Source organism: Somniosus microcephalus, unplaced genomic scaffold (genome assembly GCF_052327205.1).
Source record: "Somniosus microcephalus isolate GS21.2 unplaced genomic scaffold, FLI_Smic_1.0 unresolved_chr3, whole genome shotgun sequence".
In the NCBI taxonomy this organism is placed as follows: domain Eukaryota; kingdom Metazoa; phylum Chordata; class Chondrichthyes; order Squaliformes; family Somniosidae; genus Somniosus; species Somniosus microcephalus.
The window spans coordinates 51,489,583-51,510,622 of NW_028225181.1; the positions used below are offsets into that span (position 1 = coordinate 51,489,583).

Below are 21,040 nucleotides of genomic sequence, written 5' to 3' on the forward strand. Positions count from 1 at the left end.
CATCAATCCCAAACTAATCCCACTGCCCCGCTCTCTCCCCATAGCCCTGTATCAATCCCAAACTAATCTTACTGTCCCAATCTCGCCCCATATCCCTGTATCAATCCCAAACTAATCCGTCCGGCCCACTCTCTCCCCATAGCCCTGTATCAATCCCAAACTAATCCCACTGCCCCACTCTCTCCCCATAGCCCTGTATCAATTCCAAACTAATCCCACTGCCCCACTCTCTTCCCATAGCCCTGTATCAATCCCAAACTAATCCCACTGACCCGCTCTCTCCCCATAGCCTTGTATCAATCCCAAACTTATCCCACTGCCCGTTCTCTCCCCACAGCCCTGTATCAATACCAAACTATTCCCACTGCCCCGCTCTCTCCCCATAGCCCTGTATCAATCCCAAACTAATCCCACTGCCCCGCGCTCTCCCCATAGCCCTGTATAAATCCCCAAAGGAATCCCACTGCCCCGCTCTCTCCCCATAGCCCTGTATCAATCCCACCTAATCCCACTGCCCCACTCTCTCCCCATAGCCCTATATGAATCCGAACCTAATCCCACTTCCCTGCTCTCGCCCCATAGCCCTTTATCAATCCCAAACTAATCCCTTCGACCCGCTCTTTCCCCATAGCCCTGTATCAATCACAAACTAATCCCACTGCCCCTCTCTCTCCCCATAGCCCTGTATCAATCACAAACTATTCCCACTGCCCCTCTCTCTCCCCATAGCCCTGTATCAATCACAAACTAATCGCATTGCCCCGCTCTCTCCCCATAGCCCTGTATCAATCACAAACTACTCCCACTGCCCCGCTCTCTCCCCATAGCCCTGTATCAATCACAAACTAATCCCACTGATTTGCTCTCTCCCCATAGCCCTGTATCAATCCCACCTAATCCCACTGCCCCACTCTCTCCCCATAGCCCTGTATGAATCCGAACCTAATCCCACTGCCCCGCCCTCGCCCCATAGCCCTGTATCAATCACAAACTAATCCCACTGCCCCGCTCTCTCCCCACTTACCTGAATTGCGAGTCATCCACCCATTTCCAGCTTCCTTCTCGCTCTTTGTCCGAAAGTCCGATCCAGTGTGTCTTGTATGAGGTCATTCTTTCTATAAAGCTCTAGAGCAGACAGAACAATGGTGGTTGGCATTTATTGAGCTATGTTAGTTTTCCTTTCGCACACAACCGACACACAGAATGTCCCGAAGCCTTTCACCATAAACTTGCCAGCCTTTCCTCAAATTGAATATTGGGAAGACCGAAGCTAAGTGCCTTCGGTCACCGCCTCAAACTCCATTCCCTCACCAATGACTCCATCCCTCTCCCTGGCCATTGTCTGATTCTGAACCAGACCGTTTGCAAACTTGGTGTCCTAATTGAGCTGAATTTCCGATCCTCTCCATCACCAAGAATGCCTTCTCCTGTAGCATCGCCCATCTCTGTCCGGGCCTGTGACCATCCCCTGCTGGAACCCTCATCCTTGCCCTTTGTGACTTGCAGACTCGACTATACCACCCTCCATCCTCGACTGGGTGTTCTTGTAATGCATTTGGGGAAGGCTAACAAGGAAAGGGAATACACATTAAATGGTAGGACACTGAGTAGTGTAGAGGAACAAAGGGACCTTGGCGTGCATGTCCACAGATCCCTGAAGGTAGCAGGCCAGGTAGATAAGGTGGTTAAGGTGGCATACGGAATGCTGGCATTTATTAGCCGTGGCATAGAATACAAGAGCAGGGGGGTTATGCTTCAACTGTATAAAACACTAGTTAGGCCACAGCTAGAGTACTGCGTGCAGTTCTGGTCACCACATTACAGGAAAGATGTGATTGCACTACAGAGGGTACAGAGGAGATTTACATTAAGCGCCCTACAAAAATGGGACAATGCAGAGGGAGCTTTACTCTGTATCTAACCCGTGCAGTACGTGCCCTGGGAATGTTTGATGGACAGTGTAGAGGGAGCTTTATTCTGTATCTAACCCGTGCTGTACCTGCCCTGGGAGTGTTTGATGGCACAGTGTAGAGGGAACTTTACTCTGTATCTAATCCGTGCTGTACCTGCCCTGGGAGTGTTTGATGGGACAGTTTAGAGGGAGATTTACTCTGTATCTAACCCCTGCTGTATCTGCCCTGGGAGTGTTTGATGGGACAGTGTTGAGGGAGCTTTACTCTGTATCTAACCCGTGCTGTACCAGCCCTGGGAGTGTTTGATCGGACAGTGTAGAGGGAGCTTTACTTTATATCTAACCCTGTGCTGTACCTGGCCTCGGAGTGTTTGATGGGACAGTGTTGAGGGAGCTTTACTCTGTATCTAAACCATGCTGTACCTGATGGGAAGGTTTGATGGGACAATGATGAGCGAGATTTACTCTGTATCTAACCCATGCTGTACCTGCCCTGAGAGTGTTTGATGGGACAGTGTAGAGGGAGCTTCACTCTGTATCTAACCCCGTGCTGTACCTGCCCTGGGAGTGTTTGATGGGGCAGTGTAGAGGGAGCTTTACTCTGTAACTAACCCGTGCTGTACCTGCCCTGGAGTGTTTGATGGGACAGTGTAGAGGGAGCTTTACTCTATATCTAACCCGTGCTGTACCTGCCCTGGGATTGTTTGATGGGACAGTGTTGAGGGAGCTTTACTCTGTATCTAACATGTGCTGTACCTGCCCTGGGAGTGTTTGATGGGACAGTGTAGAGGGCGCTTTACTCTGTATCTAACCCGTGCTGGACCAGCCCTGGGAGTGTTTGATGGGACAGTGTAGAGGGAGCTTTACTCTGTATCTAACCCATGCTGTACCTGCCCTGGGAGTGTTTGATGGGACAGTGTAGAGGGAGCTTTACTCTGTATCTAAACCGTGCTGTACCTGATGGGAAGGTTTGATGGGACAGTGTAGCGGGAGCATTAATCTGTATCTAGCTCATGCTGTGCCTGCCCTGCGAGTGTTTGATGGGACAGTGTAGAGGGAGCTTTACTTTGTATCTAACTCGTGCTGTACCTGCCCTGGGAGTGTTTGAAGGGATAGTGTAGAGGGCGCTTTAATCTGCATCTAACCCGTGCTGTACCTGGCCTCGGAGTGTTTGATGGGACAGTGTAGAGGGAGCTTTACTCTGTATCTAACCCAAGCTGTACCTGCCCTGGGAGTGTTTGACGATACAGTGTAGACGGAGCTTTACTCTGCATCTAACCCGTGCTGTACCTGCCCTTGGGGAGTTTGATGGGCCAGTGTGAAGGGAGCTTTACTCTGTATCTAACCAGTGCTGCACCTGTCATGGGGGAGTGTTTGATGGGACAGTATAGAGGGAGTTTTACTCTGTATGTAACCCGTGCTGTACCTGGCCTGGGAGTGTTTGATGGGACAGTGTAGAGGGTGCTTTACTCTGTATCTAACCCGTGCTATAACTGCCCTGGGAGAGTTTGATGGGACAGTGTTGGGGGAGCTTTACTCTGTATCTAACCCGTGCTGTACCTGCCCTGGGAGTGTTTGATGGGACAGTGTAGAGGGGTCTTTACTCTGTATCTTACCCGTGCTGTACCTGCCCTGGGAGTGTTTGATGGGACAGTGTAGAGGGAGCTTTACTCTGTATCAAACCCCGTGCTGTACCTGCCCTGGGAGTGTTTGATGGGACAGTGTAGAGGGAGCTTTACTCTGTATCTAACCCGTGCTATAACTGCCCTGGGAGAGTTTGATGGGACAGTGTTGGGGGAGCTTTACTCTGTATCTTACCCGTGCTGTACCTGCCCTGGGAGTGTTTGATGGGACAGTGTAGAGGGGTCTTTACTCTATATCTAACCCGTGCTGTACCTGCCCTGTGAGTGTTTAATGGGACAGTGTAGAGGGAGCTTTAATCTGTATCTAACCCTGTGCTGTACCTGCCCTGTGAGTGTTTGATGGGACAGTGTAGAGGGAGCTTTACTCTGTATCTAACCCGTGCTGTACCTGCCTTGGGAGTGTTTGATGGGACAGTGTAGAGGGAGCTTTACTCTGTATCTAACCCGTGCTGTACCTGCCCTGGGAGTGTTTGATGGGACAGTGTAGAGGGAGCTTTACTCTGTATCTAACCCGTGCTGTACCTGCATTCTTGGAGGGACATGATTCTTTCTCACCTTCTCATGTTGACAGTTTATCACAGTGAGGTACGAATTCCATGATTCACATTCTGCTTTTGCATTTTCCCATGTTAGAGTGTAAGTTGAGAAGTAGTAGCAGCGTTCGTTGTGCCTGTGCCAGTCTTGTGGGCAGGTTCTCCCTGTGAATTGATAAAATCTTCAATCAGCCGAATAAATGCTAACTTCAGGAACAGGAGGCTATTCTCTCTCTGATATACCCCACACCTCTCTCTCTGATATACCCCACACCTCTCTCTCTCTGATATACCCAACACCCCTCTCTCTCTGATATACCCCACACCGCTCTCTCTCTCTGATATACCCCACACCTCTCTCTCTCTGATATACCCCACACTCTCTCTCTCTGATATACCCCACACCGCTCTCTCTCTCTGATATACCCCACACCGCTCTCTCTCTGATATACCCCACACCGCTCTCTCTCTCTGATATACCCCACACCTCTCTCTCTCTGATATACCCCACACCCCTCTCTCTCTGATATACACCACACCCCTCTCTCTCTGATATACCCCACACCGCTCTCTCTGATATACCCCACACCCCTCTCTCTCTGATATACCCCACACACCTCTCTCTCTGATATACCCCACACACCTCTCTCTCTGATATACCCCACACCACTCTCTCTCTGATATACCCCACACCCCTCTCTCTCTGATCTACCCCACACACCTCTCTCTCTGATATACCCCACACACCTCTCTCTCTGATATACCCCACACCTCTCTCTCTCTGATATACCCCACACCACTCTCTCTCTGATATACCCCACACACCTCTCTCTCTGATATACCCCACACCCCTCTCTCTCTGATATACCCCACCCCCCTCTCTCTCTGATATACCCCACACACCTCTCTCTCTGATATACCCCACACCCCTCTCTCTCTGATATACCCCACAACTCTCTCTCTCTGATATACCCCACACCCCTCTCTCTCTGATATACCCCACACCCCTCTCTCTCTGATATACCCCACACCTCTCTCTCTCTGATATACCCCACACCCCTCTCTCTCTCTGACATACCCCACACCTCTCTCTCTCTGATATACCCCACACCCCTCTCTCTCTGATATACCCCACACTGCTCTCTCTCTCTGATATACCCCACACCCCTCTCTCTCTCTGATATACCCCACACCGCTCTCTCTCTCTGATATACCCCACACCCCTCTCTCTCTGATATACCCCACACCCCTCTCTCTCTGATATACCCCACACCTCTCTCTCTCTCTGATATACCCCACACCCCCGTCTCTCTCTGATATACCCCACACCTCTCTCTCTCTGATATACCCCACACCCCTCTCTCTCTCTGATATACCCCACACCCCTCTCTCTCTCTGATATACCCCACACCCCTCTCTCTCTGATATACCCCACACCTCTCTCTCTCTGATATGCCCCACACCCCTCTCTCTCTGATATACCCCACACCGCTCTCTCTCTCTGAATACCCCACACCCCTCTCTCTCTCTGATATACCCCACACCTCTCTCTCTCGGATATACCCCACACCATTCTCTCTCTGATATACCCCACACCCCTCTCTCTCTCTGATATACCCCACACCCCTCTCTCTCTCTGATATACCCCACACCGCTCTCTCTCTCTGATATACCCCACACCCCTCTCTCTCTCTGATATACCCCACACCCCTCTCTCTCTGATATACCCCACACCCCTCTCTCTCTCTGATCTACCCCACACCTCTCTCTCTCTGATATACACCACACCCCTCTCTCTCCGATATACCCCACACACCTCTCTCTCTGATATACCCCACACCCCTCTCTCTCTGATATACCCCACACCCCTCTCTGTCTGATATACCCCACACCCCTCTCTCTCTGATATACCCCACACCCCTCTCTGTCTGAGATACCCCACACCCCTCTCTCTCTGATATACCCCACACATCTCTCTCTCTGATATACCCCACACCCCTCTCTCTCTGAAATACCCCACACCTCTCTCTCTGATATACCCCACACCTCTCTCTCTCTGATATACCCCACACCCCTCTCTCTCTGATATACCCCACACCGCTCTCTCTCTCTGATATACCCCACACCCCTCTCTCTCTCTCTGATATACCCCACACCGCTCTCTCTCTCTGATATACCCCACACCCCTCTCTCTCTGATATACCCCACACCCCTCTCTCTCTGATATACCCCACACCTCTCTCTCTCTCTGAAATACCCCACACCCCCGTCTCTCTCTGATATACCCCACAACTCTCTCTCTCTGATATACCCCACACCCCTCTCTCTCTCTGATATACCCCACACCCATCTCTCTCTCTGATATACCCCACACCCCTCTCTCTCTCTGATATACCCCACACCTCTCTCTCTCTGATATACCCCACACCCCTCTCTCTCTGATATACCCCACACCCCTCTCTCTCTCTGATATACCAGACACCCCTCTCTCTCTCTGATATACCCCACACCGCTCTCTCTCTCTGATATACCCCACACCTCTCTCTCTGATATACCCCACACCCCTCTCTCTCTGATATGCCCCACACCCCTCTCTCTCTCTGATATACCCCACACCCCTCTCTCTCTGATATACCCCACACCTCTCTCTCTCTGATATACCCCACACCCCTCTCTCTCTGATATACCCCACACCTCTCTCTCTCTGATATACCCCACACCCCTCTCTCTCTGATATACCCCACACCTCTCTCTCTCTCTGATATACCCCACACCCCTCTCTCTCTGATATACCCCACACCACTCTCTCTCTGATATACCCCACACCTCTCTCTCTCTGATATACCCCACACCTCTCTCTCTCTGATATACCCCACACCCCCTCTCTCACTGATATACCCCACACCTCTCTCTCTCTGATATACCCCACACCCCTCTCTCTCTGATATGCCCCACACCCCTCTCTCTCTGATATGCCCCACACCCCTCTCTCTCTGATATACCCCACACCTCTCTCTCTCTGATATACCCCACACCTCTCTCTCTCTGATATACGCCACACCCCCTCTCTCACTGATATACCTTACACCTCTCTCTCTCTGATATACCCCACACCCCTCTCTCTCTGACATACCCCACACCCCTCTCTCTCTGATATACCCCACACCTCTCTCTCTCTGATATACCCCACACCTCTCTCTCTCTGATATACCCCACACCTCTCTCTCTCTGATATACCCCACACCCCCTCTCTCACTGATATACCCCACACCTCTCTCTCTCTGATATACCCCACACCTCTCTCTCTCTGATAGACCCCACACCTCTCTCTCTCTGATATACCCCACACCCCTCTCTCTCTGATATACCCCACACCTCTCTCTCTCTGATATACCCCACACCTCTCTCTCTCTGATATACCCCACACCTCTCTCTCTCTGATTTACCCCACACCCATCTCTCTCTGATACACCCCACACCCCTCTCTCTCTGATATACCCCATACCCCTCTCTCTCTGATATACCCCACACCCCTCTCTCTCTGATATGCCCCACACCCCTCTCTCTCTGATATACCCCACACCTCTCTCTCTCTGATATACCCCACACCTCTCTCTCTGATATACCCCACACCCCCTCTCTCACTGATATACCCCACACCTCTCTCTCTCTGATATACCCCACACCCCTCTCTCTCTGATATACCCCACACCCCTCTCTCTCTGATATACCCCACATCTCTCTCTCTCTGATATACCCCACACCTCTCTCTCTCTGATATACCCCACACCTCTCTCTCTCTGATATACCCCACACCCCCTCTCTCACTGATATACCCCACACCTCTCTCTCTCTGATATACCCCACACCCCTCTCTCTCTGATATACCCCACACCCCTCTCTCTCTGATATACCCCACACCTCTCTCTCTCTGATATACCCCACACCTCTCTCTCTCTGATATACCCCACACCCCTCTCTCTCTGATATAACCCACACCTCTCTCTCTCTGATATACCCCACACCTCTCTCTCTCTGATATACCCCACACCTCTCTCTCTCTGATATACCCCACACCCATCTCTCTCTGATACACCCCACACCCCTCTCTCTCTGATATACCCCATACCCCTCTCTCTCTGATATAACCCACACCCCTCTGTCTCTGATATACCCCACACCCCTCTCTCTCTGATATACCCCACACCTCTCTCTCTCTGATATACCCCACACCTCTCTCTCTCTGATATACCCCACACCCCTCTCTCTCTGATATAACCCACACCTCTCTCTCTCTGATATACCCCACACCTCTCTCTCTCTGATATACCCCACACCTCTCTCTCTCTGATATACCCCACACCCATCTCTCTCTGATACACCCCACACCCCTCTCTCTCTGATATACCCCATACCCCTCTCTCTCTGATATAACCCACACCCCTCTGTCTCTGATATACCCCACACCCCTCTCTCTCTGATATACCCCACACCCCTCTCTCTCTGATATACCCTACACCCCTCTCTCTCTCTCTGATATACCCCACACCTCTCTCTCTCTGATATACCCCACACCCATCTATCTCTGATATACCCCACACCCCTCTCTCTCTGATATACCCCACACCCCTCTCTCTCTGATATACCCCACACCCCTCACTCTCTCTGATATACCCCACACCTCTCTCTCTCTGATATACCCCACACCCCTCTCTCTCTGATATACCCCACACCTCTCTCTCTCTCTGATATACCCCACACCCCTCTCTCTCTGATATACCCCACACCCCTCTCTCTCTGATATACCCCACACCTCTCTCTCTCTGATATACCCCACACCCCTCTCTCTCTGATATACCCCACACCTCTCTCTCTCTGATATACCCCACACCTCTCTCTCTCTGATATACCCCACACCCATCTCTCTCTGATATACCCCACACCCCTCTCTCTCTGATATACCCCACACCCCTCTCTCTCTGATATACCCCACACCCCTCTCTCTCTGATATACCCCACACCCCTCTCTCTCTGATATACCCCACACCCCTCTCTCTCTGATATACCCCACACCTCTCTCTCTCTGATATACCCCACACCCCTCTCTCTGATATACCCCACACCACTCTCCTTCTGATATACCCCACACCCCTCTCTCTCTCTGATATACCCCACACCGCTCTCTCTCTCTGATATGCCCCACCCCTCTCTCTCTCTGATATACCCCACACCTCTCTCTCTTTGATATACCCCACACCCCTCTCTCTCGGATATACGCCACACCTCTCTCTCTCTCCGATATACCCCACACCGCTCTCTCTCTGATATACCACACCCCTCTCTCTGTCTGATATACCCCACACCTCTCTCTCTCTGATATACCCCACACCCCTCTCTCTCTGATATACCCCACACCCCTCTCTCTCTCTGATATACCCCACACCGCTCTCTCTCTCTGATATACCCCACACCTCTCTCTCTCTGATATACCCCACATCTCTCTCTCTCTGATATACCCCACACCTCTCTCTCTCTGATATACCCCACACCTCTCTCTCTCTGATATACCCGACACCCTCTCTCTCTGATATACCCCACACCTCTCTCTCTGATATACCCCACACCCCTCTCTCTCTGATATCCCCCACACCTCTCTCTCTCTGATATACCCCGCACCCCTCTCTCTCTCTGATATACCCCACACCCCTCTCTCTCTGATATACCCCACACCCCTCTCTCTCTGATATACCCCACACCCTCTCTCTCTGATATACCCCACACCTCTCTCTCTCTGATATACCCCACACCTCTCTCTCTGATATACCCCACACCCCTCTCTCTCTGATATACCCCACACCTCTCTCTGATATACCCCACACCCTTCTCTCTCTGATATACCCGACACCCTCTCTCTCTGATATACCCCACACCTCTCTCTCTCTGATATACCCCACACCCCTCTCTCTCTCTGATATACCCCACACCCCTCTCTCTCTGATATACCCCACACCCCTCTCTCTCTGATATACCCCAAACCCCTCTCTCTCTCTGATATACCCCTCACCTCTCTCTCTGATATACCCCACACCCCTCTCTCTCTGATATACCCCACACCACTCTCTCTCTGATATACCCCACACCCCTCTCTCTCTGATATACCCCACACCCCTCTCTCTCTGATATACCCCACACACCTCTCTCTCTGATATAGCCCACACCCCTCTCTCTCTGATGTCCCCACACCTCTCTCTCTCTGATATACCCCACACCCCTCTCTCTCTAATAACCCCTCTCTCTCTGATATACCCCACACCCCTCTCTCTCTGATATACCCACACCCCTCTCTCTCTGATATACCCCACACCCCTCTCTCTCTGATATACCCCACACCTCTCTCTCTCTGATATACCCCACACCTCTCTCTCTCTGATATACCCCACACCCTCTCTCTCTGATATACCCCACACACTCTCTCTCTGATATACCCCACACCTCTCTCTCTCTGATATACCCCACACCCTCTCTCTCTGATATACCCCACACACCTCTCTCTCTGATATACCCCACACCCTCTCTCTCTGATATACCCACATACCTCTCTCTCTGATATACCCCACACCCTCTCTCTCTGATATACCCCACACCCCTCTCTCTCTGATATACCCCACACCCCTCCCTCTCTGATATACCCCACACCCTCTCTCTCTGATATACCCCACACCCTCTCTCTCTGATATACCCCACACCCTCTCTCTTCTGATATACCCCACACCTCTCTCTCTCTGATATACCCCACACCTCTCTCTCTCTGATATACCCCACACCCCTCTCTCTCTGATATACCCCACACCTCTCTCTCTCTGATATACCCCACACCCCTCTCTCTCTGATATACCCCACACCCCTCTCTCTCTGATATACCCCACACCCCTCTCTCTCTGATATACCCCACACCCTCTCTCTCTGATATACCCCACAACCCCTCTCTCTCTGATATACCCCACACCCCTCTCTCTCTGATATACCCCACACCTCTCTCTCTCTGATATACCCCACACCTCTGTCGCTCTGATAGACCCCACACCCCTCTCTCTCTGATATACCCCACACCTCTCTCTCTCTGATATACCCCACACCCCTCTCTCTCTGATATACCCCACACCCCTCTCTCTCTGATATACCCCACACCCCTCTCTCTCTGATATACCCCACACCTCTCTCTCTCTGATATACCCCACACCACTCTCTCTCTGATATACCCCACACCCCTCTCTCTCTGATATACCCCACACCCCTCTCTCTCTGATATACCCCACACCTCTCTCTCTCTCTGATATACCCCACACCCCTCTCTCTCTGATATACCCCACACCCCTCTCTCTCTGATATACCCCACACCCCTCTCTCTCTGATATACCCCACACCCTCTCTCTCTCTGATATACCCCACAGCCCTCTCTCTCTGATATACCCCACACACCTCTCTCTCTGATATACCCCACACCCCTCTCTCTCTGATATACCCCACACCCCTCTCTCTGATATACCCCACACCTCTCTCTCTCTGTTATACCCCACACCCCTCTCTCTCTGATATACCCCACACCCCCTCTCTCTGATAAACCCCACACCTCTCTCTCTGATATACCCCACACCCCTCTCTCTGATATACCCCACACCTCTCTCTCTCTGATACACCCCACACCCCTCTCTCTCTCTGATATACCCCACACCCCTCTCTCTCTGATATGCCCACACCCCTCTCTCTCTGATATACCCCACACCTCTCTCTCTCTGATATACCCACACCCCTCTCTCTCTGATATACCCCACACCCTCTCTCTCTCTGATATACCCACACCCTCTCTCTCTCTGATATACCCCACACCCTCTCTCTCTGATATACCCCACACCCCTCTCTCTCTGATATACCCCACACCCCTCTCTCTCTGATATACCCCACACACTCTCTCTCTGATATTCCCACACCCTCTCTCTCTCTGATATACCCCACATCCCTCTCTCTCTGATATACCCCACACCTCTCTCTCTCTGATATACCCCACACCCCTCTCTCTCTGATATACCCCACACCTCTCTCTCTCTGATATACCCCACACCCCTCTCTCTCTGATATACCCCACACCCTCTCTCTCTCTGATATACCCCACACCCCTCTCTCTCTGATAGACCCCACACCCTCTCTCTCTCTGATATTCCCCACACCCCTCTCTCTCTCTGATATACCCCACACCCCCCTCTCTCTGATATACCCACACCCTCTCTCTCTCTGATATACCCCACACCCCTCTCTCTCTGATATACCCCACACCCCTCTCTCTCTGATATACCCCACACCCTCTCTCTCTCTGATATACCCCACACCCTCTCTCTCTCTGATATACCCCACACCCTCTCTCTCTGATATACCCCACACCCCTCTCTCTCTGATATACCCCACACCCCTCTCTCTCTCTGATATACCCCACACACTCTCTCATTCCCACACCCTCTCTCTCTCTGATATACCCCACAACCCCTCTCTCTCTGATATACCCCACACCTCCTCTCTCTCTGATATACCCCACACCCCTCTCTCTCTGATATACCCCACACCTCTCTCTCTCTGATATACCCCACACCCCTCTCTCTCTGATATACCCCACACCCCTCTCTCTCTGATATACCCCACACCCCTCTCTCTCTGATATACCCCACACCTCTCTCTCTCTGATATACCCCACACCCCTCTCTCTCTGATATACCCCACACCCCTCTCTCTCTGATATACCCCACACCCCTCTCTCTCTGATATACCCCACACCCCTCTCTCTCTGATATACCCCACACCCCTCTCTCTCTGATATACCCCACACCCTCTCTCTCTCTGATATACCCCACACCCTCTCTCTCTCTGATATACCCCACACCCTCTCTCTCTCTGATATACCCCACACCCCTCTCTCTCTGATATACCCCACACCCCTCTCTCTCTCTGATATACCCCACACCCCTCTCTCTCTGATATACCCCACACCCCTCTCTCTCTGATATACCCCACACCCCTCTCTCTCTGATATACCCCACACCTCTCTCTCTCTGATATACCCCACACCCCTCTCTCTCTGATATACCCCACACCCCTCTCTCTCTGATATACCCCACACCCTCTCTCTCTCTGATATACCCCACACCCCTCTCTCTCTGATATACCCCACACCCTCTCTCTCTGATATACCCCACACCTCTCTCTCTCTCTGATATACCCCACACCTCTCTCTCTCTGATATACCCCACACCCCTCTCTCTCTGATATACCCCACACCCCTCTCTCTCTGATATACCCCACACCCTCTCTCTCTCTGATATACCCCACACCCCTCTCTCTCTGATATACCCCACACCCCTCTCTCTCTGATATACCCCACACCCCTCTCTCTCTGATATACCCCCACACCCTCTCTCTCTCTGATATACCCCACACCCCTCTCTCTCTGATATACCCCACACCCTCTCTCTCTCTGATATACCCACACCCCTCTCTCTCTGATATACCCCACACCCCTCTCTCTCTCTGATATACCCCACACCCTCTCTCTCTCTGATATACCCCACACCCCTCTCTCTCTCTGATATACCCCACACCTCTCTCTCTCTGATATACCCCACACCCCTCTCTCTCTGATATACCCCACACCCCTCTCTCTCTGATATACCCCACACCCCTCTCTCTCTCTGATATACCCCACACCCCTCTCTCTCTCTGATATACCCCACACCCCTCTCTCTCTGATATACCCCACACCCTCTCTCTCTGATATACCCCACACCCCTCTCTCACTCTGATTTCCACCACACCCCTCTCTCTCTCTGATATACCCCACACCCCTCTCTCTGATATACCCCACACCCTCTCTCTCTCTGATATACCCCACACCTCTCTCTCTCTGATATACCCCACACCCCTCTCTCTCTCTGATATACCCCACACCCCTCTCTCTCTCTGATATACCCCACACCCCTCTCTCTCCTGATATACCCCACACCCCTCTCTCTTATATACCCCACACCCCTCTCTCTCTGATATACCCCACACCCCTCTCTCTCTGATATACCCCACACCCCTCTCTCTCTCTGATATACCCCACACCCCTCTCTCTTATATACCCCACACCCCTCTCTCTCTGATATACCCCACACCCCTCTCTCTCTGAAAGACGCCACACCCCTCTCTCTCTGATATACCCCACACCCCTCTCTCTGATATACCCCACACCCCTCTCTCTCTCTTATATACCCCACACCCCTCTCTCTCTGATATACCCCACGCCCCTCTCTCTCTGATATACCCCACACACCTCTCTCTCTGATATTCCCCACACCCCTCTCTCTCTGATATACCCCACACCCCTCTCTCTCTGATATACCCCACACCCCTCTCTCTCTCTGATATACCCCACACCCCTCTCTCTCTGATATACCCCACACCCTCTCTCTCTCTCTGATATACCCCACACCCCTCTCTCTCTGATATAACCCACACCCCTCTCTCCCTGATATACCCCACACCCTCTCTCTCTGATATACCCCACACCCCTCTCTCTCTGATATACCCTACACCCCTCTCTCTCTGATATACCCCACACCCATCTCTCCCTGATATACCCCACACCCTCTCTCTCTGATATACCCCACACCCCTCTCTCTCTGAAAGATGCCACACCCCTCTCTCTCTGATATACCCCACACCCCTCTCTCTGATATACCCCACACCCCTCTCTCTCTCTGATATACCCCACACACCTCTCTCTCTGATATACCCCACACCCCTCTCTCTCTGATATACCCCACACCCATCTCTCCCTGATATACCCCACACCCTCTCTCTCTGATATACCCCACACCCCTCTCTCTCTGAAAGACGCCACACCCCTCTCTCTCTGATATACCCCACACCCCTCTCTCTGATATACCCCACACCCCTCTCTCCCTCTGATATACCCCACACACCTCTCTCTCTGATATTCCCCACGCCCCTCTCTCTCTGATATACCCCTCACACCTCTCTCTCTGATATACCCCACACCCCTCTATCCCTCTGATATGCCACACACCCTCTCTCTCTGATATACCCCACACCCCTCTCTCTCTGATATACCCCACAACCCTCTCTCTCTCTGATATACCCCACACCTCTCTCTCTCTCTGATATACCCCACACCTCTCTCTCTCTCTGATATACCCCACACCCCTCTCTCTCTGATATACCCCACAACCTCTCTCTCTCTCTCATATACCCCACACCCCTCTCTCTCTGATATACCCCACACCTCTCTCTCTCTGATATACCCCACACCCCTCTCTCTCTGATATACCCCACACCTCTCTCTGATATACCCCACACCTCTCTCTCTCTGATATACCCCACACCCTCTCTCTCTGATATACCCCACACCCTCTCTCTCTGATATACCCCACACCTCTCTCTCTCTGATATACCCCACACCTCTCTCTCTCTGATATACCCCACACCCCTCTCTCTCTCTGATATACCCCACACCTCTCTCTCTCTGATATACCCCACACCTCTCTCTCTCTGATATCCCCCACACCCCTCTCTCTCTGATATACCCCACACCCTCTCTCTCTGATATACCCCACACCCCTCTCTCTCTCTGATATACCCCACACCTCTCTCTCTCTGATATCCCCCACACCTCTCTCTCTCTGATATCCCCCACACCCCTCTCTCTCTGATATCCCCCACACCCCTCTCTCTCTGATATACCCACACCCTCTCTCTCTCTGATATACCCCACACCCTCTCTCTCTCTGATATACCCCACACCCTCTCTCTCTGATATACACCACACCCCTCTCTCTCTGATATACCCCACACCCCTCTCTCTCTCTGATATACCCCACACACTCTCTCTCTCTGATATACCCCACACCCTCTCTCTCTCTGATATACCCCACACCCTCTCTCTCTGATATACCCTACACCCCTCTCTCTCTGATATACCCCACACCCCTCTCTCTCTGATATACCCCACACCTCTCTCTCTCTGATATACCCCACACCCCTCTCTCTCTGATATACCCCACACCTCTCTCTCTCTGATATACCCCACACCCCTCTCTCTCTGATATACCCCACACCCCTCTCTCTCTCTGATATACCCCACACCCCTCTCTCTCTGATATACCCCACACCCTCTCTCTCTCTGATATTCCCCACACCCCTCTCTCTCTCTGATATACCCCACACCCCCCTCTCTCTGATATACCCCACACCCCTCTCTCTCTGATATACCCCACACCCCTCTCTCTCTGATATACCCCACACCCCTCTCTCTCTGATATACCCCACACCCTCTCTCTCTGATATACCCCACACCCCTCTCTCTTATATACCCCACACCCCTCTCTCTCTGATATACCCCACACCCCTCCCTCTCTGAAAGACGCCACACCCCTCTCTCTCTGATATACCCCACACCCCTCTCTCTGATATACCCCACACCCCTCTCTCTCTCTTATATACCCCACACCCCTCTCTCTCTGATATACCCCACGCCCCTCTCTCTCTGATATACCCCACACACCTCTCTCTCTGATATTCCCCACACCCCTCTCTCTCTGATATACCCCACACCCCTCTCTCTCTGATATACCCCACACCCCTCTCTCTCTCTGATATACCCCACACCCCTCTCTCTCTGATATACCCCACACCCTCTCTCTCTCTCTGATATACCCCACACCCCTCTCTCTCTGATATAACCCACACCCCTCTCTCCCTGATATACCCCACACCCTCTCTCTCTGATATACCCCACACCCCTCTCTCTCTGATATACCCTACACCCCTCTCTCTCTGATATACCCCACACCCATCTCTCCCTGATATACCCCACACCCTCTCTCTCTGATATACCCCACACCCCTCTCTCTCTGAAAGATGCCACACCCCTCTCTCTCTGATATACCCCACACCCCTCTCTCTGATATACCCCACACCCCTCTCTCTCTCTGATATACCCCACACACCTCTCTCTCTGATATACCCCACACCCCTCTCTCTCTGATATACCCCACACCCATCTCTCCCTGATATACCCCACACCCTCTCTCTCTGATATACCCCACACCCCTCTCTCTCTGAAAGACGCCACACCCCTCTCTCTCTGATATACCCCACACCCCTCTCTCTGATATACCCCACACCCCTCTCTCCCTCTGATATACCCCACACACCTCTCTCTCTGATATTCCCCACGCCCCTCTCTCTCTGATATACCCCTCACACCTCTCTCTCTGATATACCCCACACCCCTCTATCCCTCTGATATGCCCCACACCCTCTCTCTCTGATATACCCCACACCCCTCTCTCTCTGATATACCCCACAACCCTCTCTCTCTCTGATATACCCCACACCTCTCTCTCTCTGATATACCCCACACCTCTCTCTCTCTCTGATATACCCCACACCCCTCTCTCTCTCATATACCCCACACCTCTCTCTCTCTCTCATATACCCCACACCCCTCTCTCTCTGATATACCCCACACCTCTCTCTCTCTGATATACCCCACACCCCTCTCTCTCTGATATACCCCACACCTCTCTCTGATATACCCCACACCTCTCTCTCTCTGATATACCCCACACCCTCTCTCTCTGATATACCCCACACCCTCTCTCTCTGATATACCCCACACCTCTCTCTCTCTGATATACCCCACACCTCTCTCTCTCTGATATACCCCACACCCTCTCTCTCTCTGATATACCCCACACCTCTCTCTCTCTGATATACCCCACACCTCTCTCTCTCTGATATCCCCCACACCCCTCTCTCTCTGATATACCCCACACCCTCTCTCTCTGATATACCCCACACCCCTCTCTCTCTCTGATATACCCCACACCTCTCTCTCTCTGATATCCCCCACACCTCTCTCTCTCTGATATCCCCCACACCCCTCTCTCTCTGATATCCCCCACACCCCTCTCTCTCTGATATACCCCACACCCTCTCTCTCTCTGATATACCCCACACCCTCTCTCTCTCTGATATACCCCACACCCTCTCTCTCTGATATACCCCACCCCCCTCTCTCTCTGATATACCCCACACGCCTCTCTCTCTCTGATATACCCCACACACTCTCTCTCTCTGATATACCCCACACCCTCTCTCTCTCTGATATACCCCACACCCTCTCTCTCTGATATACCCTACACCCCTCTCTCTCTGATATACCCCACACCCCTCTCTCTCTGATATACCCCACACCTCTCTCTCTCTGATATACCCCACACCCCTCTCTCTCTGATATACCCCACACCTCTCTCTCTCTGATATACCCCACACCCCTCTCTCTCTGATATACCCCACACCCCTCTCTCTCTCTGATATACCCCACACCCCTCTCTCTCTGATATACCCCACACCCTCTCTCTCTCTGATATTCCCCACACCCCTCTCTCTCTCTGATATACCCCACACCCCCCTCTCTCTGATATACCCCACACCCCTCTCTCTCTGATATACCCCACACCCCTCTCTCTCTGATATACCCCACACCCCTCTCTCTCTGATATACCCCACACCCCTCTCTCTCTGATATACCCCACACCCCTCTCTCTTATATACCCCACACCCCTCTCTCTCTGATATACCCCCACACCCCTCTCTCTCTGAAAGACGCCACACCCCTCTCTCTCTGATATACCCCACACCCCTCTCTCTGATATACCCCACACCCCTCTCTCTCTCTTATATACCCCACACCCCTCTCTCTCTGATATACCCCACGCCCCTCTCTCTCTGATATACCCCACACACCTCTCTCTCTGATATTCCCCACACCCCTCTCTCTCTGATATACCCCACACCCCTCTCTCTCTGATATACCCCACACCCCTCTCTCTCTCTGATATACCCCACACCCCTCTCTCTCTGATATACCCCACACCCTCTCTCTCTCTCTGATATACCCCACACCCCTCTCTCTCTGATATAACCCACACCCCCTCTCTCCCTGATATACCCCACACCCTCTCTCTCTGATATACCCCACACCCCTCTCTCTCTGATATACCCTACACCCCTCTCTCTCTGATATACCCCACACCCATCTCTCCCTGATATACCCCACACCCTCTCTCTCTGATATACCGCACACCCCTCTCTCTCTGAAAGATGCCCACACCCCTCTCTCTCTGATATACCCCACACCCCTCTCTCTGATATACCCCACACCCCTCTCTCTCTCTGATATACCCCACACACCTCTCTCTCTGATATACCCCACACCCCTCTCTCTCTGATATACCCCACACCCATCTCTCCCTGATATACCCCACACCCTCTCTCTCTGATATACCCCACACCCCTCTCTCTCTGAAAGACGCCACACCCCTCTCTCTCTGATATACCCCACACCCCTCTCTCTGATATACCCCACACCCCTCTCTCCCTCTGATATACCCCACACACCTCTCTCTCTGATATTCCCCACGCCCCTCTCTCTCTGATATACCCCTCACACCTCTCTCTCTGATATACCCCACACCCCTCTATCCCTCTGATATGCCCCACACCCTCTCTCTCTGATATACCCCACACCCCTCTCTCTCTCTGATATACCCCACAACCCTCTCTCTCTCTGATATACCCCACACCTCTCTCTCTCTCTGATATACCCCACACCTCTCTCTCTCTCTGATATACCCCACACCCCTCTCTCTCTGATATACCCCACACCTCTCTCTCTCTCTCATATACCCCACACCCCTCTCTCTCTGATATACCCCACACCTCTCTCTCTCTGATATACCCCACACCCCTCTCTCTCTGATATACCCCACACCTCTCTCTGATATACCCCACACCCTCTCTCTCTGATATACCCCACACCCTCTCTCTCTGATATACCCCACACCTCTCTCTCTCTGATATACCCCACACCTCTCTCTCTCTGATATACCCCACACCCCTCTCTCTCTCTGATATACCCCACACCTCTCTCTCTCTGATATACCCCACACCTCTCTCTCTCTGATATCCCCCACACCCCTCTCTCTCTGATATACCCCACACCCTCTCTCTCTGATACACCCCACACCCCTCTCTCTCTCTGATATACCCCACACCTCTCTCTCTCTGATATCCCCCACACCTCTCTCTCTCTGATATCCCCCACACCCCTCTCTCTCTGATATCCCCCACACCCCTCTCTCTCTGATATACCCCACACCCTCTCTCTCTCTGATATACCCCACACCCTCTCTCTCTCTGATATACCCCACACCCTCTCTCTCTGATATACCCCACACCCCTCTCTCTCTGATATACCCCACACCCCTCTCTCTCTCTGATATACCCCACACACTCTCTCTCTCTGATATACCCCACACCCTCTCTCTCTCTGATATACCCCACACCCTCTCTCTCTGATATACCCTACACCCCTCTCTCTCTGATATACCCCACACCCCTCTCTCTCTGATATACCCCACACCTCTCTCTCTCTGATATACCCCACACCCCTCTCTCTCTGATATACCCCACACCTCTCTCTCTCTGATATACCCCACACCCCTCTCTCTCTGATATACCCCACACCCCTCTCTCTCTCTGATATACCCCACACCCCTCTCTCTCTGATATACCCCACACCCTCTCTCTCTCTGATATTCCCCACACCCCTCTCTCTCTCTGATATACCCCACACCCCCCTCTCTCTGATATACCCCACACCCCTCTCTCTCTGATATACCCACACCCCTCTCTCTCTGATATACCCCACACCCCTCTCTCTCTGATATACCGCACACCCTCTCTCTCTGATATACCCCACACCTCTCTCTCTCTGATATACCCCACACCCTCTCTCTCTGATATACCCCACACCCCTCTCTCTCTGATATACCCCACAC

General features: G+C 52.1%; 1 protein-coding gene across 1 annotated transcript in view; it reads right to left on the bottom strand.

Moving 5' to 3' along the window:
* The window catches only part of LOC147091436 (CD209 antigen-like protein C), a gene marked incomplete at its 5' end in the record, with an annotated part of 64,954 nt that overhangs the window by 30,247 nt on the left and 13,667 nt on the right, over positions 1-21,040 (bottom strand). Inside the window, 2 exons of the mRNA XM_085976598.1 lie at positions 1,025-1,125; positions 4,111-4,253. Of these exons, the coding sequence (XP_085832724.1) occupies positions 1,025-1,125; positions 4,111-4,253 (244 nt within the window). The remainder of the gene's footprint in view (positions 1-1,024; positions 1,126-4,110; positions 4,254-21,040) is intronic.